The sequence below is a fragment of the Vulpes lagopus genome, chromosome 19 (genome assembly GCF_018345385.1).
Source record: "Vulpes lagopus strain Blue_001 chromosome 19, ASM1834538v1, whole genome shotgun sequence".
Lineage (NCBI taxonomy): Eukaryota > Metazoa > Chordata > Mammalia > Carnivora > Canidae > Vulpes > Vulpes lagopus.
In genome coordinates this window covers 11,235,055-11,259,713 of record NC_054842.1, presented here as the reverse complement: position 1 = coordinate 11,259,713, position 24,659 = coordinate 11,235,055, and the positions used below count along the sequence as shown (strand labels likewise).

At 38.3% G+C, this 24,659-nt stretch overlaps 1 protein-coding gene and 1 pseudogene across 1 annotated transcript in view; both read left to right on the top strand.

Moving 5' to 3' along the window:
• ULK4 (unc-51 like kinase 4) overlaps nucleotides 1-24,659 on the top strand; it is a 595,478-nt gene that overhangs the window by 201,087 nt on the left and 369,732 nt on the right. The window contains exons 23-27 of the mRNA XM_041734654.1: nucleotides 13,526-13,659; nucleotides 15,290-15,411; nucleotides 15,776-15,832; nucleotides 23,330-23,381; nucleotides 23,484-23,578. Coding sequence (XP_041590588.1) covers nucleotides 13,526-13,659; nucleotides 15,290-15,411; nucleotides 15,776-15,832; nucleotides 23,330-23,381; nucleotides 23,484-23,578 — 460 coding nt within the window. The remainder of the gene's footprint in view (nucleotides 1-13,525; nucleotides 13,660-15,289; nucleotides 15,412-15,775; nucleotides 15,833-23,329; nucleotides 23,382-23,483; nucleotides 23,579-24,659) is intronic.
• Nucleotides 3,437-4,095, top strand: LOC121479132 (annotated as a pseudogene).

The following is a 24,659-nucleotide window of genomic DNA, read 5'->3' as shown; positions in this document are numbered from 1 at the left end:
GGCACTTGGGCCTTCCCTTGCTGCACTTGTACCTGCACCATCATCTTTAGGAAATTCTTTCAAGGCTCTGGCTGTGAATGGTGATACAGTTTCCTGTTTTTAGGGCTACAGTGGACTTCCTGTGGGAAGATGAAAACATGGGAAGTAAAATACTTGGGTTCAACTTGCCACCTGGACCTAGAATTTACCTTTGTAGTTATAGAGCTCACAGTATGAACTTAACAGACAATCCTTGTTTTCTTTCCACCTCAGGCTCTCTTAGCTGATTCTCCCCACTCTACTTCATTCCTGGCCCTCCTTGTTTCCCTCTCATTATTGTCCTGAGGTGATCATCCAATCCAGTGGCTTCAAAACCTTTTATCTGCAGATAGGCACCTTAAATGACCTCTTCCCACTCCCGGCTTATATGATCGCCAAGTGTTCAATGTTCAGTGGCATGCCTAAGAGGAATCTTCAAGTTAATATGTACCAACCAGACCTGCTTTCCAACTCCATCTCCACTCCCAGACTCTACCATCTCAATAACACTCAACACGCTCAGTAGTATTATCTAGTTATTCCATCCCAAATCTCTGAGTAACATATGTTTTTGTTGATATCTACACTTGTCCAGACTTGCAATTCCATTGGTCTCTACCCCTTTCAATAAATGGCAGCTCTGCTATTCTCAGTTGTTTAATTACATAGAGTTATTCCCAGTTGTTTAGTTACATGGAGTTATTCCTGGCTTTTCTCTTTCACATCTTGCATCTAAGCAATAGCAAATCTAATTATTTGTACTTTAAAATACCTAGAATCTCATCAATTGACACCATTTACACGCTGCCATCCCCATCAAAGCCAATACAATTTCTCATTTGAGCAATTACGGTCGCCTCTTAACTGGTATTTCTTCTTTACGTTTGAGTAATCTGTCCTTCTCACAGTATCCAGAGCGCTGTCTTTAACCCACAAGCAGATCATGCCATTCCTTCTCATTGAGAGTGAAATTCAAGTTTCTTACCATGGCCTCTAATGTCTTACAAGATCTAGAGTCTGTCTCTCTGATCTTTTCTTTCGCTGTGCTCCAGCCACATCAACACACTAAGCACATGCTTGCTTTTGGGATGTTGCATGTGCCTTCCCAACGGCCTGGAACATTTTATGCTGGCCTCCACGTTGCTCATTTCTTCACTCCTTCTGCTCTCTGCTTAAATGTCATCCTGTCAGAGATGTCTTCTCTGGCAAGGAACTAATTGTTTTACTCTTCTTTAACTTTCTTTTAGGACTTATCACCATGTAAAGTATCTTGTAGTTATTTATTTGTTAATTGTCTTCTTCCCACTCAAATGTATATTCCATGATCCATATCCTCAGTGCTGAGCACGTAGTGGACACTGTAATGAATGAATAAGTTGAATGAATAAATGAATATCATTATCCTTGTACTCATTGAGCTCATTTTACTAAAGGTACTGCACTGATGTAAGTACTGGAGATATGAATGAATTTAGGGCATGTCAAGTTTAGCTATAGAAGCCTAGTGGTACAGCATGAGGCAGATGAGGGAAGCATAAAGGTAGATGTGTGTGTGGAATGAGCATAAAGATTCCTTGGGAGATGGGAGTAAAGAAATTGTGGTCACATTAGTGGGAATGAATCATAGTGGTAAATAGAAGGAAATGGGGGGCAGGCAGTAGATTGGGAAGCAGACATGTCCTGGGCAGAAATAATTCTATTAAAGGTAATGGGGGAGGGGAAGAGAAGTGGATCTTACTTATTTGTGGTTTACTTGGATTATAGTTCAGAGTGTTGATCCTTTAAACTTGATCTCTTTGTAGAATGCCTAAGAAATACCATTTACAGTTTTGTTGTAGAGCAACTGTAAAGTGTTTATGGACACTACACTCAAATGTTCCCACATTTTATTTTCTTCATAGAATGTGAATTCTTTTAGGAGATAATGTTCCCTTGTCAGTAAAGTCAGTCTATCCTACAATAGCCTGTGTAAACACATCCTGTAATGGGAAGGCGCTGGGGAGAGCACAAAGAAATGGAGTGTCATTTTAGAGTTAGTTTAATATTGTTATGGATCCCATCAGTTTTTTATTTCTCCCAGCAGAGGGAATGGATATTTTCTTATGTGTTAAAAGTCTGTGCTAGTGTTGAGAAACTATTTGAGTAGTTTTTGCCTTATAAAAAGAGATTTTTCAAGCTATGAAAGTTAGGTAAAACATTATTACATTTTGTAACAAAATTTAAATGCTGAGGAAAAATCAATTGCTTACAGACAAGAGTTAATTTGCTTTTTTGATACTCTGTGAATTTTGGCAGGATTTCTTTTTGCTCTCCTGATTTCCAGTAGATAAACATTTATACCTTCTCTGTTTTCTGTCTCTGGACTGCTTGTTATTTATATAAAGGATTTCCTGGAACAAGGAAAGAAGCCCACTTTTGAATCATCTCAATCTCTGAGTGGATTCAGGTGATCCTCATTGATACACCAACTGCCTTCCAGATGCAAGCTTAAATCCTGTCTGGTAAAGTCTAATCCTAGGCCTCAAAATATTCTTCCAGTTTTCATGTATAGAATCTAACTCTCAATAGAAAGTAATCAGGCCTATGAGGAGATAAGATAATATGACAAAAACAAAAAACAAAAACCACAAGATAACAGTGGATAAAAATGGAGATTCCAGAACTGAAAAATTAAATAACTGAAAGTAGGAGTTCAGTGGATTAGACACAGCTGAAGAGAGAATTAATCTGCTGAAGTGTGTGTGTGTGGGGGTCCGGATAGAGAGATAGGATAGAAAACATGGAGAAGAACAGAAGAGATAGGGGGAAGGCAGTGGGAGATGGTTTTTACAATAGATGGTGCTGGATTATTTTGGATATCAGTTTATAGAGTGTATTAAGTTACACTGTACAAAAATGTCAATTCTGGTAGATTGCATGTATAATATAAAAATGTTACTTAAACAATAAAGCTTCCAATAGATAGCAAATATCTTCATGACCTTGGAGTAGACCAAGATTTTTTAATAGGACACAAAAGCACTATCAGGAAGGAAAACACTGGTAGATTAGATTACCTTAAAATTAGGAACTTCTGTTCATCAAAAGACATCATTAAGAGAATAACAAGATAAGACATACATATAATCAACAATGGGCTCTTAATTACAATATCTAAAGAACTGAAAGGGGATTACCCAATAGGAAAATGAACACAGAGGGTACCTGGGTGGCTCAGTTAAGTGTCTGCCTTTGGCTCAGGTCGTGATCTCCACTTGGGATGGAGCCCCACATCACACTCCCTGCTCAGTGGGGAGCCTGCTTCTCCCTCTCCCTCTGGTCCTTCTCCCTGCTTGTTTTCTGTCTGTCTCAAATAATAAGAAAAAAAATCTTTTTAAAAAAAGGGCTCTCTTTTCCGGTTACTGTAGCGAGAGCTACCATGAGCAGCGAAGTCTCCCGCGACACCCTGTACAAGGTTGTGTGGGAGGTCCTGCACGGGAACCAGTGCAAGTGCCGGAAGTTTCTGGAGATGGTGGAGCTGCAGATCAGCCTGAAGAACTATGACCCTCAGAAGGACAAACATTTCTCGGGCACTGTGAGGCTTAAGTCCGCCCCCTGCCCTAAGTTCTCCGTGTGTGTTTTGGGGGAACAGCAGCACTGTGATGAGGCCAAGGCACTGGATATTCCCCACATGGACATTGAGGTGCTGAAGAAACTCAACAAGAATAAAAAAAGAAACTAGTCAAGAAGTTGGCCAAGAAGTATGTTGCCTTTTTGGCTTCAGAATCTCTGATCAAGCAGATCCCACGAATCCTGGGTCCAGGCCTGAATAAATCTGGCAAGTTCCCTTCCTTGCTGACCCACAGTGAGAACATGGTGGCCAAAGTGGATGAAGTGAAGTCCACCATCAAATTCCAGATGAAGAAGATGCTATGTCTGGCAGTGGCTGTTGGCCACGTGAAGATGATAGATGATGAGCTTGTGTACAGCATCCACTTAGCTGTCAATTTCCTAGTGTCATTGCTCAAGAAGAATCGGCAAAATGTCTGGGCTTTATACATCAAGAGCACCATGGGCAAGCCCCAGCGCCTTTACTAAGACACAGTTTAATAAATCATAGTCCTACCATTAAAAATTAATTAATTAAAATAATAAAATAAAATTAAAAAATTAATTTAATTAAAAATGAACACAAGACTTAAACAGGAAGTTTACAAAAGTCTTTTCCAAGTGGCCATTTAACACACAAAAAGATGCATAACCTTGTTAGTCATCAGGAAAATTCAGTTGGATTATGATGACATACCAATGGATACCCACCAGAATGGCTCTAATTATAGAGCCTGATCATGCAGATTTTGGCAAAAATGTAGAGAAACTATGATTCTTATGTTTGCCTCTTGGAGTGTAAATTTTCCTAATAATCACTTTGGGAAAACTGATCATCAGCTGTGTCTACTGAACTGAATCTAGGAATGCTTTGTGATCCAGCAATTTTGCTTACAGGTGTAGACCCAATAGAAATGCTTACATGTGCCAACATAAGATATTCTTAACACTATTCATAAATTGAAACAGCTCCAACATCCATCAGCAGTGAATAAATTGTGATAGGTCCATATACTGGAATACTATACAACAATTAAAAAGAGTACATACAGATGAATATTAGCAAATATATAATGTCAAGCAAAATCATACCTGCAGATAAGTGGCAGTGTTTGGTCTGGTCATAGTTAAGAGTTGAAGGAATGACAACCTGTTTTAGAAGTTCTCAGTGCATAGACAGATTTTCTTGACTTTGAGTGTCACACTAAGATCGTCTGTGTAGGCATTTTTAAATGTGAAACTTCAGCATTAATATTTCTGATATGTTTGTCTTGGGCTAGTTTTGCTAAAGAGCATAAAGAACATTCTAGTCGTCAGCTGGAAAGCAGGGACCTGGCTGACAGAATCCTAGGAGCCTGTGTGGGGAAGGGGGCTGGAAGCCCTAGTGGGAACTCATTTAGTCTCTCCCTGTTTGCACTTAGGCAGTGGTCTTGTTGATTTGGTCTACTTTCTCCCAGTCTAGAAATATCCTGTTTTACTTTCTCTGGAGAATAAACCTCCAGATTTCAGTAAGTGTCTGGGTACAAGTACAGTGACAGTCACCTAGATTCATTGGGTAGGGGAGGTAATTTAGGGATCAGTTGCTTTTGAATCATATTTTGCCACATATTTGTTATTTTACTCTTCCTCTTTCACACTTAGTTTTAGAAGTGCCTTTTTAGTTAGTACCAGGCAAGTGGTTATCTACCTGAAAGAGTAATGGATTTGGATTCCTTCCCAATCCATATGATAAATCAGTTTCCAATGAATTGAAGACTCCAGTGGGAAAGACCAAAAGAAGGAGAAGAAAGAAAAAGAAGAAAAAACAAGAGGAAGAGGGTAAATCTAAACCGTATAAATAATGCCTCTAAGTCAGTAACAAAAGATTGAAAACTCAGTGGGGAAATGAGCAAAACACCTGAACAGATATTTCACAAAAGAGGAAATATGAACAAAGAAATACAAAAATATGCTTACTGTGCTAATTAGGATGAAAATTCAAATGAAAACCACAAGATATAGATCGGTAAAGGTGAAATCTGACACCAGTAGATATCGATGAGCTTGTAACTCAGAGGCAACTCCTACCTGGCTGTTGGGAGTACATTGGGACAGCCACTTTGGGAGGCAGTAGGGCAGTGCAGTGATGTGGAACTTTCATGCTTCTGTTCCAATATACATACCTCAGCTACTCTTGCCCCTGTGCTCCAGGAGATAGATGCAGCAGTGTTCACAGCAGAATGGTCTGTAAGAAAAAAAGCTGACAGCAGCCATAATGTCTTTTAGTAGAAGAGTGGGTAAATAAATAGCAGTACGTTCTGCATGTTCATTTAAAACAAAATGGACCTGATAGCTATTTTATTCCTTACGGGAAATGTTTACATATTTTCTTAGATCAAAAGGAGTAGTAAAGTTTTAATGACCTGTATTTCCACATCTTCTACAGAAAGACAGCACACTCTCTCTTATTGTAATCACTTGAGGCAGGGTTCCAGATGCAGAGGAAGCTAGAGGCAAGATTTTCTAACATGATGATTTGTGAGTAAGGGAGTAGGATGAGTAGTAATTTGCCCTCTGGGATCCTTCTCTTAAGACCCATGCACTCAAGAGAGCAGTCTCTTGAGTTTGGTGGTAGGGGTAGTAATAATTATTAATATTAGTAATAATAATTAGTAGTACTGGCTACCATTTCTTGAGAATTGACTGTGTGTCCTACTCCAGGCTACTAGCTCATTGAATCCTCACAGCAGTCTCTTACAACACAGGCAGTATTATCTTATTTATAATTAAAGAACTGAAGCTTTTAAGAGTTTAATAAATTTGTTGAGGATCACAGTTTTAGATAGTGCTGCAGGGAATTATATACAGGTTTGGAGGTTTGGGTGATACCTCCATCTTAATATTGTTAGATGAAATAACCCTCGTGAAGGAAAGGAGAAAAAAAAATCTAGAAATCATAATGGGCCAGGGACTATAATAAACTTTTGGGGTACTGCTGTGGTACTATTGTTGGTCTACTACTTTTTTAAAAGTCATCTTGATACTTGGCACTATGAGAAAGCATATCTCTATAGATCTTACCAAGAGGAGTAGTCTCTTTGCCTGTACTTAGCATTATTTATCATTTGGTAGAGTATCTTGTGTTATTGAGAATTACATTACCTAAACAACTTTTCTGTCTTTCTTTCTTTCTTTTTTTTTTTTCTGAGTATAGTTGGTAAACAATGTTACATTAGTTTCAGGTAAACGACATAGTGATTCAGTAGCTCTGTACATTATCCTGTGCTCATCACAAGTGTAGCTCCCATCCGTTGCCATACAACACTTTTATGGCATCAGTGGCTATGTTCCCTATGCTGTGCTTTTTATTCCTGTGACTTAAAAAAATGGACTCTCTAGGATAATGATATTACTTCATGTTTGAGTAGATAACATGTGTCCATGGTTCAAAAACCAAAAAAAAAAAAAAAAAAAAATCAAAAGTGAGAGATACATTCCACCTCATGTTCCATAGCCCCAGAGCACCATCATGCAAAATTAAGCATTATTATTAGTTGCTTATGGCTTATGTTTCCTTCCAGAGTAGTTTCTATCCAAGCAAATGTGATGATAGATCTTGTCTCTTTTTACACACAAAAAAACACTGTTTTGAACTTAGCTTGTTTTGCTCAACAATGAATGTATCTTATATGTAGTTCTTTCCCTGTAGTATATAGAGAACTTCCTTGGCTTTTTTGATAGTTACAGTAAAATGATGGACCATATTTTATTCAATCAGCCCTCTTTTGTTTGGCATCTTCCTCCTCAGTATCTTCCTGTTAATGGCAGGAAAATATAAGTGTGTCACATGTATACAAGTATATATGTAATAATTTCTTCCTAGAGGTAGATTTGCTAGATTTTTAATTTTGAAGGTACTACCAACCTGCTCTCTATGGGATTTGTGTCGTTATACTTCCACCAGTAGTAGTACTAGGGTGTTGGTGTCCTCAAGTCTTGATGGTAGTCTTTGCTATCAAACTTTCTGCATTTGGCCATTTGAGGGCAAAAAAAGAGTTATTTTAATATACAGCTGACCCTTGACCAACATGAGTTTGAACTGTATGAGTCCACTTACATGCAGATTTTTTCAATAAGACTGGAAAATTTTTTGGAGATTTGTAACAACTTGAAAAAACAGATGAAGCACATAGCACAGGAATATTGAAAAAAATTGAGTATGTCATGAATGTATAAAATATATGTAGATACTAGTCTGTTTTATTATTTACTGCCATAAAATACATATAAATCTATCATAAAAAGTAGAAAAATTTGGGGCACTTGGTGGCTTCGTTGGTTAAGTATCCAACTCCAGGTTTTGGTTCAAGTTGTGATCTTGGTCCTAGGATTGAGCTCCTCTTAGAGCTGTGTGCTCAGCTGGGAGTCTGCTTCCCCTTTTCTCCTGCCCTCTGCCCTTCCTCCCACTCATGTGTACGCTTGCTCTCTCTCTAAAATAAGTAGATAACTATTTTTAAATATTAAAATTTATCAAAACTTAGTATACAGATTACACAGGGTAGTTGTAGTTGAGAGAAACAAATGTAATGATGCAGTATTAAATCATAGTGACATAAAATTAACTGTAGCACGTACTGTATTACTGTAAGAATTTTGTAGCCACTTCCTTTTGCAGTTGCAGTGAGTTCAGGTGTTGAGAGTATCTGCTTAATGTCATGTGACACTAGTCTTCCATGTTTGAGCAGCAGTTCATCTCTGAGGTAAATTGCATATCACAGTAAAGAGTGATTTATTGTGGTTCCAATATTAGTAATTTAGTTTTTTCAGGTGAGGGGATCAAAAATTTTATGTGGATTTTCAACTATGCCAGGGGCACCCCTACCTTGTTCAAGGGCCAACTGTACATTTCTCTTATTATAGGCAAAGTGTAACATCTCCTTGCTTGGGATATTTATATTATTTTCTCTGTGTACTACCTTTTCCTATCCTTCATTTTTTTTTCTCTTGGCTTCTTAGTTTTATTCTAATTGATACCTGGGAGGCATACACACACACACACACACACACACACACACACATACATACATACATACATACATACAGGGATATAGATATATAGATATATATCTGTATATAGATATATACATATCTGTGTGTGTATGTATGTGTAAAATAGCCTTTTGTGATATGAATTAGAAATATTTTCCCCTAATTTATCTTTTTAAAAGAAATTCAGCTTTATTGAGGTATAAATGACATATAAAATTATATGATATTTAAAGTATAGATTGTGGTGATTTGATACATTGTGAAAGGACTCCCTCATCTAGCTAATTAAGACATTCACCACCTCACAGATTTACCTTTTTTTTTTTTGAGAGCATTTAAGTTCTACTCTCTTAGTAAATTTCAGTTATACAAGATAGTGTTCTCAACTATAGTCACCGTGTTTTACATTAGATCCCCTGACCTTATTGCTCTCATAGAGGAAAGTTGGTACCCTCTTACCTACCTCTCCTTATTTCCCCCTACCTCCAGCATCTGGCAACTACATTTTTACTCTCAGTTTCTATGAGTGTGACTTTTGTTTTGTTTTGTTTTGTTTTTTTAGATTCCACATAAAAGTGCTACCATGCAGTATTTTCTTTCTCTGGCTTATTTCACTTAGCACAGTACCCTCAAAATCCATCCATGTTGTCTCAGATGTCAGGATTTCCTTCTTATGCTGCATAATGTTCTATTGTATTTGTATACCACATCTTCTTTATCCATTCATCCTTTGATGAATCAAATGGGAGAATATTTTTCCCTCCTTTGTCTTTTGATTTTACTTATGGTATCTCTTCCTGAGAAAAAGCTCTTCTTAAAAATATTCATTTTCTACTTCTTATGTAAGCCAGCAATATAAATGTCAAACACATCAAACAGTAGAATTAAGAAAAAGATCTTGAGAAAAGTAAAGACCAAAGAATTGCTTCAGAGAACTAGGTAAAGTCTTAGAGTACTTTCAACAGCAATATGTGTCTAGTCAGCTTAATACTTATGGGGCACTGATTTCATATCAGGAACTGTGCTTAGAAGTAGAAAGATGTGGTGAGCAAAATCAGATATAGTTCTTGCCCTAAGGTATTTTTGAATTTTCTGGGATGACAAACATTATCAGATAATCAAAAATACATTATGAAATTGTACTTGGGTAAGAGCCTTCATGTATTCTGTGCTCTGAGACTGTATTGTTGAGAGATTTAATTTAAGGGAAACATCATTGCAGTGAATGATGAAGTATGTGTAGGAGTTCACTGGCAAGGAGAGAATAGAAGGGCCCTGGAGGCAGAGAGGCAATACCTTGTTGCTGGGGAAGGGGAGAGGGGCTGGAAGAAGACCAGTGTAACTGGAGGGGAAGAAAGTAAGCCAAAGCTGGAGATGTAGTCGGGGGCCAGACCTTACAGGTCTTGAAGATCATGATAGAGAGTTGTAAGAACACCCGTGTTAAGGACAGTGGGATTCCATTGAAAGGCTTTATATGCAGGAGCAACTTGATGGGCAAGATCCACATAGATGTAGGGTGTATAAGGGTTAGAAGGATATATGGTAGCTCAGAGGCTACTATAGATGCCCAGGAGAAGGCAGTATGGAAGCTTGCACATGACTGGGAGTGGAAAAGTGTAAGGGAGCATTTAATGATTGACTTGGTGTGGGAAGTAAGAGGAAGGGAGGTAATAAGGATGACTCTTAGGTTTCTGGTTTGTTTGATAAGGTAGAGAGTGATGCCTTACATAATGGGACATTATGTTCTGAAAGACAACCAGGTTTGTTGGGATGATCATCATGTTTATCTGGGATATGTAGATTTTGAAATGCCTTTGAGACAAAAGCAAAAGTCAAATCAGCAGTGGGCTATATAAGTCTGTAGCTTAGAGATCAGGTTTAGGCTGCAGATATGTAATTGGAAGATCAAATCATTGGTGGGGATGAGATTACCTGGGTCAAATGGTACTAAGAAAAGAGCAGTGGATCTAGAATTGAATCTTTTTGTTTTGTTTTGTTTTTTATATTTTATTTATTCATGAGAGAGAGAGAGAGAGAGGCATAGACATAGGCAGAGGGAGAAGCAGGCTCCCTATGGGGGAGCCTGATGTGGGACTCAATCCCAGGACCCCAGGATCCCAGGATCATGACCTGAGGCAAAGGCAGATGCTTGACTGCTGAGCCACCCAGGGTCCCATAGAACTGAGTCTTGATAAACTTGAGCATTTAGGAGCATGGGTCAACCAAAGACATAGAGAAGGACCAACTAAAGAAGTTAGAGAAGAAAACTAGGAAAGTATGGTGTCATGATATATGGAGGAACAGGAGGAGTGACAACAGTGTTGAATGTTGTTGACAGGTGTTCCCTGGATTTGATCTCATGGAGGTTGTCAGTGACCTTTAAGCAAGTGATGAGTAGTGCCCTTTTGAGTCAGACTTGGGTGGGTTGAATAATAAGTAGAAGGATCTATGGAAGTGTTAGGTAGAGATTTCTCTTTAGAGGTTTGATAAGAAGGGGTCTAGAGAGGCAATGAGGAAGTTGCTAGAATAACATGAAAAGTATTTTGTTAAATGAGAGAGAGTAAATATATAAAAGGGAAAATGAGTAATTGGCAGTTTTAAGGTTCTGAGAGGGTGAGAGAGAATGAAATCTAAAGCCTAGGGGGAAGAAGAGATAGGGCCATTGTGGGAATGGGAGGAAAGACGGTTATGATGGAATGCACAGTACGCGCACATATTGAGAATTAGGAAGGAGAGTTCCTTCATGATGCTTTCTATTTTCTTTGTACAATAGGAGGTAAAATCACTCACTTAGAGTCTCATGAGAGAGTGAACACTTGGGGATTTGAAGAAAAGAAAAATTTGAAAATAGACTGAGAATATATTGACCAATGAAATGTAGTCAGATTGCTGATACTGCTCTGGGCCATTCACTAGTGGTGCCACACATTTATCGTAGAGTTTAGCTTCAGTAGCCTTCTCTCAGGCATCCAGAAAGCAGATCATTGGATTGATCCAGAGTTCATTTGGCTAGATGGCTGCAAAGGAAAGACAGAGGACAAAAGAGTAATGAAATGATAGATGGGATATAATCGAAGTTGGAAGTAAGTGAAGAAAAGAGGAAGCTGATGGATTGGGAGAAAATGTCATGGATTCATTGAGAAGTTTCCCTGAAGTTGAAGAATGGTCACAGTGGAAGAATGTGCAAGTAGGATCAAGAGAGATTATGATTAGAGGGTGTGTTTGAAATACTCATCTTGGAGAAGACGCTATAATCTTTCACTTCGGAAAAGCTGTTGGAAAGATGGTAAGGCTGGGCAGGGAGATGTCAGGCAACCCCTCTTGCTGGCAGAAAAGGAAGATGAGTTTCCCCATCCTTGGTATTTTCAGGTCTCATTCCTTGGATTGGGCTGAGGGAACAGTGCCAAGTAATTAAGAAGTTCTTGGAGTTGCTACTCTTGTCTTGGAAGGTCCCAGCCACAGTGATTGTGTGTTGCCTGTTCCTGGGAGCTCCAGGCTGACTGGCTGAGCAGGCTGCTCCTAGGCATTGTAGCACATCTCCTGAAGCTCTTAGATTCTACTTATCATGAAGTCACGGGGTCTCATTTCTGTAGTTTACTTACCATCAAGAAGTTTTGTGCTGTGAATTCTTTAAGTAGCATTGATACATTTCTGCTGATTCATGAGTATTTTCCCTGCATTTTGATTAGTGCCTTGTATTTGTTAAAGTGTGGCTAGGATGGAAATCAAGGACTTGAACAGAAGATATTAACTGGCTGGTGGAAACATAAACTTGATTTGGTGTTGGCCATGTGTGTTCACTAGTAGAGCTCCAAGTAATAGTGAGTAAAAATAGCAAAATGCATGACCAGATCTACGAAGAGCCACATGAATGCTAAGCATTATGATTTCAGTATTCTTTATATAAATATGTGTGTGTGTGTGTGTGTGTGTGTGTGTGTGTGTTGTGTGCAAAACCACCTCTTTCCAGTTGAGAGTAGGAGTTGGTTGGAAATCCTGAGAAGTAGAAGTTGTGTGGTATGAGTGAGGCCAATGAAGCTGGGAATGGGAAGAAGGATGATGACATGGGAGATATTAAGGGACTTTTATGTGATGAAATCAGTGAAATCACTGCCCTTTTGAGAATTGAAGTGAGTGGGCATTTGGGAAGGTACCTGGTGGGTCCAGTAAAGCAGATGAAATGTGAACCTAAAAGTTTTCGGGTACACCCTCAGTGTCTAGGGTGATGGTCCAATATGTTCCGAGGGTGTGGGCTAGGCACAGTTGGTCAGAGATTGATTTACTGAATGCCAGTGGGTTGAAGAAGTCATGTTTGTTAAATGTCAGAGATCATAAAACTAGGAGACAAAGGGACATGTGAAATCCAGATGTTTCGATATAGTGTGTGCTCTCTGTATCGCTCAGTGTTGAAATGAAACTTTTTCTTTGGATTTACGTATACAATTTACCGAAGGAACTGGAATTCATGTGACTTGCCTGAGGTTCCAAGGAAGTTTAGTACTGATGACCAACAGAAGTGCAGACAACTTGTGGTTCTACTTTGAATCTTTGAAACTTGAAGAGCACTCTTCTGCCCAGATGCCTTTTTCTGTCTTTCATCTGTCATCTGAAGAATGTGGTTTCTTTTCACGGGCCAAGGCTAAATGAAATCAGGGCATTATTTTGTAATACACTGGCAGATACATCCAAAGTTGCCTTATTTTCTTACTGCATAAACGTTTAGATTTTTCTAAGGCAGAAATAGATTGTGCCTGACAAATCGCAGCAAATCCAAATGTCAGCATGATTGGGACTGTGCCCCCTGGAAACACTTGCCTTGGCGGCATTTTCAGACAGATGCTATCAACTGTTTTATCATGAGAGGTAATCTTTTGCACTTTCCTATATGTAGACTGGTGATGTACATCGAGAGAGACAGCAGAAAGACCACTCCAGGCAAGGAGCAGCAAAGCAGCAATGAATACCTGTCCAGATGCCTGGACCTTCTCATCCGTCACATCGTGCAGGAACTGCCACGGATCCTGGGTAAATCAGAGGCTCATCCTTAGGCCCCTTGCTGCTTGCCTTTCTGTGCATGGGCTTTTAGGTTTTGCCTCTTTTTTTTTTCTTGCTTCTTGCTTATCACAGGTGAGCATAGTGACACCTTTCCTTGATTGTGTAGTTTTAAGATATCAAGATTTGCTTTATCTGTTTTTACAATTATTTTGCATTGGTGGCATGACTCAGGCAACAAGCAGGCTAAAGGTTACCCTGAGGTGTTATCTGTGGTGAACTGGCAATTTTGGAAAATAAACACAAGGAAGGCACTCTAAGAGCTTGGAATTGGACTGATGCTTCTTATTTTGGGTAACTTTTCTCAAGATTTCTCTCTGCCTATTCTGAAGAAAAAAATTTTGCCTTCGGGTTACAGCCACACACTTATTTACCTTTAAAAGAGTTTAAAAATGCCATAGGCATTAGAGTTTAAATATTAAAGAATTTTTATATTCAATTCAAAGTTTACACATTGCTTTGGTTTGAAAAAATTTAAATAAAATTTCTAATAATGATTTGCAAAAGACATTTATTCCAGATAATCTCTCGTTTTCATTGTTATTTGGAGAAATTAAAGTAATCTAAGGAATGCATACATTTTGTTTAAATCCCATTCCATGCTTTTCCAGCAGATGTAGCTATATACCAGAAATGTTAAAAATGTTAAATTTGGTCCAAGCTCTTGTGGTAAAATATCTTTAGGCTCAGAAATTTAGAGTATAAATCTGGATAATTAAAATATCTGCATGGCTGATTGACAGTATCTTTTTCCTCCTTACTAATGTTTTGAGAGTTTTTGTGTGTGTGTGTGTTAATGATTGATGTGTGTGTGTGTGTGTATGTTAATGATTGAAAATAGAGCTTTTTTTTTTTTTTTTTTTTTTTTAATTGTAACCTTTTTATAAAACTTTGACTTGAAGGCTACAGTCTGGTCAAATGGTAGTTGAGTTTCTTTGTGCCAGACTCATCCTGTTTTAGGATGTGATGCTAAGATTCAGATGTCTACATCACAAGTTTTATTTATGATTGGACTTATCATCCAGTGGGAAGTTTTGGGAATTAATCTTTGTTTTGCTATCATCCTATTCTATTATTAAAAATTGCAATCTGTAATCTGTTCACTTATAATTTTTTTTTTTAAGTAGACTGGACCTATAGTCCAATGTGGGGCTTAAACTCATGATCCTGTGATCAAGATCTGTGCTGAGATTTCAGAGTCGGATGCTTAACCAACTGAGCCACCAAGACACCCCTCACTTATAATTTTTTAAATAACTTTTTTCTGTTTATAGAAATGAGAAGTGCTCGTGGTTAAAATTTGGAAAAGACAAAAAAGGAAAAGGAAGAATAATCATATCTAAAACCATTACTGTAAAATCGATTTAAAATTGCTAGATACTCCATTGCTAGATGGAGGATCCAGCTTGTATTCATTGTGTTCTCAGAGGCCACAGTTTTCTATTATAATCTTTCTGTGAATAAAATAACACAGCCCCTGCCCACTTCTTTCATTTGGAGAGTAATTACCACAGCAATCCCATCAGTGTTCAGGCAGTGACGGGTGGTCCCTAAGTATTTGTGGTCTGTAATCTTCACATGTGCTCTGGGATCTGCTTTGCAGGTGACATTCTTAATGCCTTGGCCAATGTTTCTGGTCGTAAACACCCTTCGACGGTCCAAGCAAAACAGCTGAAGATGTATCTACCTCTGATGCCTATAGTGCTTCATCTTGTAACTTCTCAGGTACTGTCTTATTAGGAAGAAAAACATATAAATGTGACTATCTTTTTGGTACACTGAATCTCAGAGACATCAACTCAGACAAAACATTTTCTTTTTTTTTTTTTCTTTTAAAGATTTATTTATTTATTCATGAGAGAGAGAGAGAAAGAGAGAGAGAGGCAGAGACACAGGCAGAGGGAGAAGCAGGCTCCATGTAGGGAGCCTGATGCGGGACTTGATCCCAGGACTCCAGGGTCATGCCCTGGGCTGAAGGCAGGGATTAACCGCTGAGCCACCCAGGGATCCCACTCAGATAAAACATTTTCATTTTGTTTTCTTATACCTGGCTTTCAGGATTTAATCTATGGAAACTCTCATCACACAGGTATTTCGACCTCAAGTTGTAACAGAAGAATTCCTTTTCAGTTATGGAACTCTTCTTGTGAGTAACACTGAATTTTTCACGTTCTTAATAAAAATGTGGCTGTCTCTACTGTTTGTGGAATTTGGTGTCAGAATGAAGTAATTTTAAAATCCTTGTGGTATTTATTTGTCTCTAGGGATGTGACCTTTTTATATTTTTATCTGTTGACTGTAATAAAATTTGACATTTGGAGAAAAAATACATTCTCTCCTGATAATGTATTTTGTTCAGATACTGCCCAAGTAGGGTAAATAAGTCCATAGAAAACACTCTCATAGGTTTTGGTACTAAACGTTATGAAAAAATTTAAAATCATAAACCTGTTGAGAATGGAATGCTGGGAATATATTATCATCATTATTTACTTTGGCTTATGTTGTCCAGTTATATGTAGTGTCTCTTTTCATGATGGCATTTCTCTCAGTTAAGCTTAATTTAACTTTTTCTTTAATTTTGATGAGATGAGTAGCAATGAAAAACAAATCATTATCCTATCTTTCACTTCATTTTTGCTTGCAAAAAATAATCTCTTTGTGGCTCATGAATTGTACTATTTTTTCCTTGTCTGGAATAGTTGCACTATATATCATTGATAAAATGGGGTGCTACACAGAGAGGGAGTTAAGACATCTGTCATACGATATCTCCAGTCTTATCTTGATATTAATAACACTTAACTGAGATTTTCAAAACACCATAGAGGTTTCTAGTTAAGATGAAGTCAACATCTCCATGTTGTTGTAAGTGTGGAATACAAAAAAAATGATTGTCCTCCACAAGTGAGGATGTAGTGTTCTAGAAGATTCATCATAGAGTAAAATATGAATTTTTGAAGTACAAATGTTGAGTGGAGGTCACTGATTTTTTAAGAAATGTGTTCAGACAATGCAGTTAGGGTCCTTTTGTTTCTCATACCAAATCTTTATCATCCTAAGTGCCTTGAATTCCAAGGTCTGCAAAGTACATAATTTCATTGTTGTGCATTCACGGATTTGCTATTACTAGAAATCACTTACTACCTTATTTAATTTGCTTTTTAATCTGTTTTTAAGTCCAATATAGGTATCATCTTGGCATGACTGTAATTGATCCACTGCACTAAATTATTGTTGCCTGGAAATGGTAATTTTGCCCTTGTGGCCATCTTGGAATCTTTTGGCACAGTGTTTGTTTTTTTGGGATGTGGATAATTGTCCTTGCTTGTTCTTTTATTTTTTTCTTCTGTGGAGCACTTTCCTCTTCCTACATTAACTGAGTACACTTTAGGTTTTCAAGAAACCAGCAAGTATCTACAACCAGAAGTCTTTATGGACCTTCAGGAATTATATGTTTGTATTTTAGGGAGAACACATCTGCTCCATCTAATGCAATGCTCTGGACGAGGGAGGAGGCCACATTAAGGGGGAATCTCCTCATCTTCACTCATTGGGCAAACTCTGTGTGGGTGGAGAGGTAGTCTGTAGGGTCTCCTTAATAGGCCCTTTTAGGGAGTGGAAAATAACTTGCCTGATTGAAAGATAATTAGTATATTAAAAAATCTCTAACAGTTTTTTTCCTTGATAATGTCACTCAGGTAGATGGAATTTAGGCAAATAAAATGGAAAATATCTTTTGGCTTTTTTCAGGCTATTTTCCTAGTTTGGATCATGGCCAGTCCCAGAATTTTTTCATTATTTTTCTCATCACATCTGTTATTTGGCCTTAGCTATGTGTGCATTGTTCTTTTACTCAGTGTTGAAGGCTTTGATGAAAAACTAGTAAAAGGAAAGAGGTATTGACTAAAATGAGGAACCTGGATTTAGTTATCTCCAGACTTCTTGTGCATTTATTATCAACTGTTGAGTTGGTTGTACTTCTGTGAATTGATTCGTAATCTATCCAGAAGATGCCAAAGGTATCATGGAAGTCACAGTGCCCTACTGATGCCACCAGGCAAAGTCAACTCATCCAACAGTCTACTGCTGCTTAGAAATTCACAGTGCAGATTAGCATATTAAAGCCTCTTGAGTTTTGTGCTTTGAAATAATCTTTTTAAATTTTGCTTAGGCAAAAGTTTCCTGACCTTATTTGAGAGAGTTTGTTTTGTTTTGTCTTTTTGTGAGGAGAGAAGGGGGCTGCACAGGTCTATGTGTTCTATAGAGCAGTCTACACAATGGCTTCGTGAAACTGTCCAGAGCACAGGGCACCTTCTATCCTGGTGGCCTGAGGGGCCAGATCATTCTTGTGTATGTATTTACCCCTGTGGGCTTTTTTTTTTTTTTTAAGATTTACTTTTTATTTATTCATGAGAGACACACAGAGAGGGGCAGAGACACAGGCAGAGGGAGAAGCAGTCTCCCTATGGGGAGCTCAATGTAGGACTCAATCCCAGGATTCTGGGATCATGACCTGAGTCAGAGGCAGACACTCAACCGTTGAGTCATCCAGGCGCCCCAGCACTGTGTTTTGAAAGCCTTATTGTTCTATCTGGAGATAAATATTATTTTCAACATTTTTCAAAATGTATCTGGTAGAGTAGCTTAATTTGCCTTAATTTGAGGTATTCAAGTGTGGCTCATCTTTATTTTTTTTAATTTTATTTTTAAAAAACATTTATTTATTCCTGAGAGAGAAAGAGAGAGAGAGAGAAAGAGAGAGAGAGAGAGAGAGAAGCAGAGACACAGGCAGAGGGAGGAGCAGGCTCCATGCAGGGAGCCCGATGCGGGACTCAATCCTGGGACCCCAGGGTCACGCCCTGGGCCAAAGGTGGCACTAAACCGCCGAGTCACTCAGGGCTCCCCGTGGCTCATCTTTAGTAGTTGTGTCCAGTGGCAGCAAGTTGTTGCCCAGAACTTTTTGGGCTTCCTCTACAGTGGCTGTCCGGGAACTGCTGGCCTGCCTTGAACAGGTACGGAGACCATAGGTGGGCTGGTGTGATGGCTGCTCATTAGAAGAGTCCCAAAGAGGCCAGGCTGGAGGGAGCGGTGGAATTGCACTTCCTGTTAGCTTTGCTTTTCAGGCTGGCACTAGGCAATTGTTTGCCAGTTTTGACCCATAGACATCTTTTATATTTTTGGTAGAAAACTTCAGGATACTTCTTACATATGGTCACAGGAGTATCAGAATTAGCATTTTGTAAACATATTTTTTAACTACCTAAAACAAAATTTTGGTCGTCTTATATTTTAAAGAAGCAAGTATTTGGAAATGATTTAGCAGGGCACCTTTAAACCATTATGAAGCTTTCAAAGGGTCTAGGCAAAAGAGGATTACATAGCTGATAATTGCTATTTTTCCTTCTTATTAACAGAAGCACTGTGTCATCATACTCGCCTCTTTCTCTCCAGTTAAAAAAAAAAAGGATCTAGGGATAGTGTGAGCCTCTGGGGAAGCACTATGGGGAAATCCTGCGGTAAATACCATAGTTCTCTGGGGCCTCCGTTGAACTGGGCTGGGAAATAGGAAGCAGTGACATTAAGGAAATACGCTCGGGAACTCGTGATGTGGAATAACCTAATGTTCACTGTGTTTCTTATGTCCTTTTGAAAATGCTCTTGATTAATGAGCTGAGGAAGAGGATTTTGTTGTGTTTTTTTTTTTTTCTCCTTAAGCCCTGGCCTCGTTTAGTTTATAAAAGTGCATTAATGGCAGTGCAATGGCTATATAGTTTTCTACAAAAAAAGACCTCAACGATTTTCATTTTCAAAGGCAAGAAATGATAAAATTATTCTGATAGATTCGTATACAAAATGTAATCATAATCTCCATTACTTCATAAATGTTTACTTATCCTGGGCATTGAGATAATTATTTTATAAGGGATGTATTTCCTGCCTTATGCAGATTTTTGTTTTCAGCGAATGTTGGTTTGTGGATAGGTAGGTATTGACTTCAGTTGCAGTAGTTACAGCAAAGATAGTGCACTCATACATTTTAAAAAATATGATGCTATGTACTTGTTTACTGCCATACAGGTATTCCTGCTATGAGCTCCCCCTTCCTTTTAGGAACAGCAAATTAATTCATATACATAGTTTGCTGTAGGAGCTCATTCCGGACTTCTCTGAAGTATTGAATGATATTGCAGAGCCCTGGCTTGCACTCATGGCACAGCCTCTCCCTCTAGATAGGACCATTTTCTGCCTCACACTCCTCTACCCAGGAAGCCTGGCTGTGGAGCAGGTGGCCATCCTTTCAGCTTCTCTGCTAAAACTTCCAGTGTTGAAGCTTGCACCCTCAGAATATAGCCTGTGTTACTCCTCTGCTGTGCTCACACAGATTCCTGGATCATTGCCCCTCATTCCTCAGAATTTTCCAGCATTGATCTCATTGTTAGTGTCTCCATGCTGTGTCTGTCCACGTTCTCGGAAAACCAGACATCACTATGGACCATGCTTCCAGCATCTCAGCCTCTTACCCTCTCCACCGCCTCTTTCCTCAGGAGCTTGTAACCCTCTCTCAGCTGCCTGCACCTATGACATTTCCAGTGCCACAGTTTGGCCACCATTCCCGATTTTCACCTTACTTCCCCTCTGCTCCCCATAGATTCCTCTGAGACTGAAACTGGTCTTAGCACTTTCCGATCACCATCCTGCCCTCCTGAGGGCCAGTGACTTCACTTTTCTCTTCACTCAGCCTCGAGTCCCTGTTCAGCTGACATTCTTGCTTGACACAAACCTGTAACTCCCTTTGCTTCCCTCCTTTGGTGTCCTCCTCTGGCAAACCCTAATTCTGGTGCAATATAATTCCCTACCTCTTGCTTTGAGTGACTAAATATGGAGAGACAAAAACTCAATGAAATAACTGGTCTCACTTTTTTTTTTTTTTTATAACTGGTCTCACTTTAAATTCATGATTGCTCATCTCAAGCGAGACCTCTCTCTGCACACTGGTGCATCTGGCTTCTTTTCCTAATTTATATGCCTTCATGCTTAGTAGAAGAAGAAATGTATCAAAAGATATTAAAATCTGTAAAGCAATGAAACATTCAGTAGGGATTTTTTTTAATTAAACAGAAAGTATAAAGAAGAAAATAAGTTAAAAGAAGTCCATAATTTCACTATATAGAGAACCCTTCTTGACATTAAAAAAGGAAAAAATTAATACACATATATGGCTAGAAAATTCCAACAGTGCAAATGGTGCAAAAGCCCACCTCCCAGGCCAGCATTCTGTCTTCCTAAAGAAAACCTCTGCCGGTGGTTTCCTGTGATGTCTTCCTCCAAAATTTTTGTCCTCATCTATGTTTGTGTAATATCTATATTTAAAAATATATACACAGGAAAGATGGTAGTATAAACACTGTACCTTCTTTCTTTGCTTAGTAATCCATAGATCTTTAAGTAGACTTATTTAAGTCAAAAGACATCTTTCTCTGAATATTTTACTCAACATCAAATCCATATATTTACTCAGTAAAAGTTATGTGCCCATTTTGGAATTTTGTGAAATTATATCAACCAAATTATGACAGGCTTATATTGCCTTTTTAAAAAATTATTATTTATTACATTTTTTCTTTTTTAGTATTTTGTTTTTGTAATCATAGACTGAAATAAATGATTTAAAGAGTCTTGTATGTTCAGCTTTCAAAGAATGTATGTCTTTGAGATTTTCTCTTAAAGGCAACTTGTACTTATTTAAGTTATGAAAATATGCTTATTAAAGAAAATGTAGAAAATTAGATATGAAGAAAAAATCATCCATAACTCCACTACTCTCAGAAACAACCATGTGTTAACCTATTGTTGTTTACATAGTGTTTTCAATTTGCATATATGCATTGTGTGTGTAGAAAACTGTGTTTGTAACATATATATACATACATATAAAACTTACGCTGATACATGTAGTTGAGATTGAGCTGTATGTGTATATACATATGTATATATATGTATTCTGTTTTTTTTATTTAACATTTAAAGATTTTATTAGGGAGAGAGAGACAGCAAACAGGGGGAGAAACTCTGGAAGAGGGGAAGTAGACTCACTGCTGAGCACGGAGCTTCACATGAGGCTGGATGATCCTGAGATCACAACCTAAGCCAAAACCAAGAGTCAATGCTTAACTGACTGAGCCACCCGGGCACCCCAATATTTTTCTATTTAACTTTGACTAAATATTTTCCCATAACTCTAAAATTTTCTTTTTTTCCACATTTTAATGGCTATATACGGTCCTGTTTGTATAAACTGTATACAGTTTGATACCATTTCAGTGAAGACCAAAAATACACAAACAGTATACTATTTAGGGACATATGTATATCTAGTAAAACTATTAAAAAATGTTAAGGAAATGATAAATTCATGACAGTAGTTATCTCCAAATAAATGACATGGGGTGGAAGAAACTCATGCAAAAAAATTGGGACTGTCTTAGTTCTTTCTTTCTTTCTTTTTTTTTTTTTTTTTTTTAAGTAGGCTCCATGCTCAGCATGGAGCCCAGCATGGGGCTTGAACTCAGGATCAAGACCTAAACTGAGATCAAGAGTTGGATGCTCAACTGACTAAGCCACCCAGGTGCCCCTGGAATGTCTTAATTCTTAAGTCAAATATGGATTTAAGGATTTTCTTTATTCTTTATATCACAAAAACCTAAACAGATGTTCACTATATATGTGATATATAGTCATTTATATTTATCAAGTATTTTGAGAAGAACCATTGGATTATAGTAGACTCATTTTCCCTCTAGGTTAATTGCTCACTTTTTTTTTTTATACCAAAGTAATCTTACATTTTAATTGCTGCTTGTTGTTATATATAAAATATTATATATGTATTATTTTGTAAGCCAGGAGCCAGAACTCAGTAGTGTGCTTCCATACATCACTAACATGGCCATGCTGCTTATTATTATTGTTTCATTCAGCTCATGTTCACAGAATACCTCTTCTGTGTTGTGCATTCAGCTTCAGACTGGGAAATTCACCCAGGGAGCTCATAGCTGTGCTGCTCAGGCCTGCTTCTAAAACAGTGTTGGGAGTCCTCTTGCATGGAGGCATGACATTGGGGTTGGTGTTGGGGTTAATGGTAGGACATATAGAAGAGGGACTAATAACAGTGGTGAACTTTGAAGGCAGGCCTTGCTTTGCTGCATTCGGATGCAGTGTACACTCAGGGCAGATAAGGCCCAACCTTCCTTTGAGAGGACTGTTTCACCTGATTAGGTGCATCCGTACTAACTTCCAAGGAGTGAGTAAGTGTAGCATATTGGACATGGTTATGTATTAATTGGATTATCTTCACTTTTATAGGGTGACTTTTCTGTGCTTTCATTGCTATTGAATTTATTCCAGTATTAAATCTCATGGATAGTGATCTCTATGTTTAAAAAATGACTATGGTTTATAAGATATATATTATTTCATATCATATTTTAAGACCATGATTATAGTGCTTATAATATGTACATAGTATTTAATACCTTTCGGGAATTATTTCAGTAAGAATGATAGGTACAGTTTTGGGGAAAACATATTTTCTTTCAGACTTATTTTGAAATCTTCACTTAATACTTTTTATTTTTTACAGAGTCATATTAAATCTGTAGACTCAGGAGAAACTAACATAGATGGAGCCATAGGTGAGTAAATCATGGGACATTTTACGTCTTTGTTTGAGGTACTTTGATATGGTGATTTTGCACATGAAAATAAACACCTATAATAATTAACTGTATTCCTAGGACTGATGGCATCAGAAGAATTTATCAAGATCACGTTGTCGGCTTTTGAAGCAATAATACAGTATCCTATTTTGTTGAAAGACTATTGCTCTACGGTCAGTTCTGGCAGCTTGTGAGAAAGATTTTTTTTGTTTATTCGGTAATTCTATAAGTAAAGAGACTAGTTTGCATATATTTGGCTCATATGTGTTCCTCACATGAAATAACCATTCAGAAAAGCTGCCCCCTTCCCCCAAATGAACATAAGAAGTGTCTTCTCTCCTTGTTGACTTCTTTGGGATTTCCTTTTAAAAAAGATTTTATTTATTTATTTGACAGTGAGAGAACGAATACAAGCAGGGGTAATGGCAGAAGGAGAGGGAGAAGCAGATTCCCTGTAGGGCAGGGAGCCTGATGGTGGAACTCGATTCTAGGACCCTGGGATCATGACCTGAGCTGAAGGCAGACACTTAACTGACTGAGCCACCCAGGCACCCTTTTGGGATTTCCTATGCTTGTTATTCTTTTTCTCTTCTGACTCAAACTCAGCCCAGCTTGCTGCTTCTTTCCTGGTTATTTGTTGTACCCAACCAACCACATAAACTCTTAGAACGGTGTTTCTCAGTGTTTGCACTATGGGCATTTAGGGGACGAACCATTCCTTTTTGTGTTGGCTGTCCTGGGCATTGTAGGATGTTTAGCTGTATTCCTGGCCTCTACCCACTAGATATGGGTAGCACCCACTCCTACCTTGCTCCGTGACAAACAGGAAGGTCTTTACACATTGGCACCTGTCTTCTGGGCAGTGAAACTGCGTGCATTTCAGGACCTCTGCCTTAAAGCTATCCTTAGGCGAGCTGAGTGCTGACTTTAGAGGAGGGAGGAGAGGCTATGTGATTTCATTCTCAGCCACAGAAAGCCTCAAGAAAAGAAGCCAGGTAAGATGAAGCCAGGTCTATTTTCTCTAATGGTTCTAGGGGTTGACTGAACTCAACAAGGCAGTTTGAATGTGGGGTCTTTCAAGTACTTGTAGTCAGTGGTGCCTGGGGCTGGAATCATGTGAAGACTCATTCACTCACATATCTGCCTCCAGCTGGGACTCTTCAGGCACCTCTCTCCATCCTCTATGTGGTCTCTCCAGCAGAGTGACTTCGGGGTGGCCTGACTTCTTACATGACATCTGGGGATTCTGAGGAC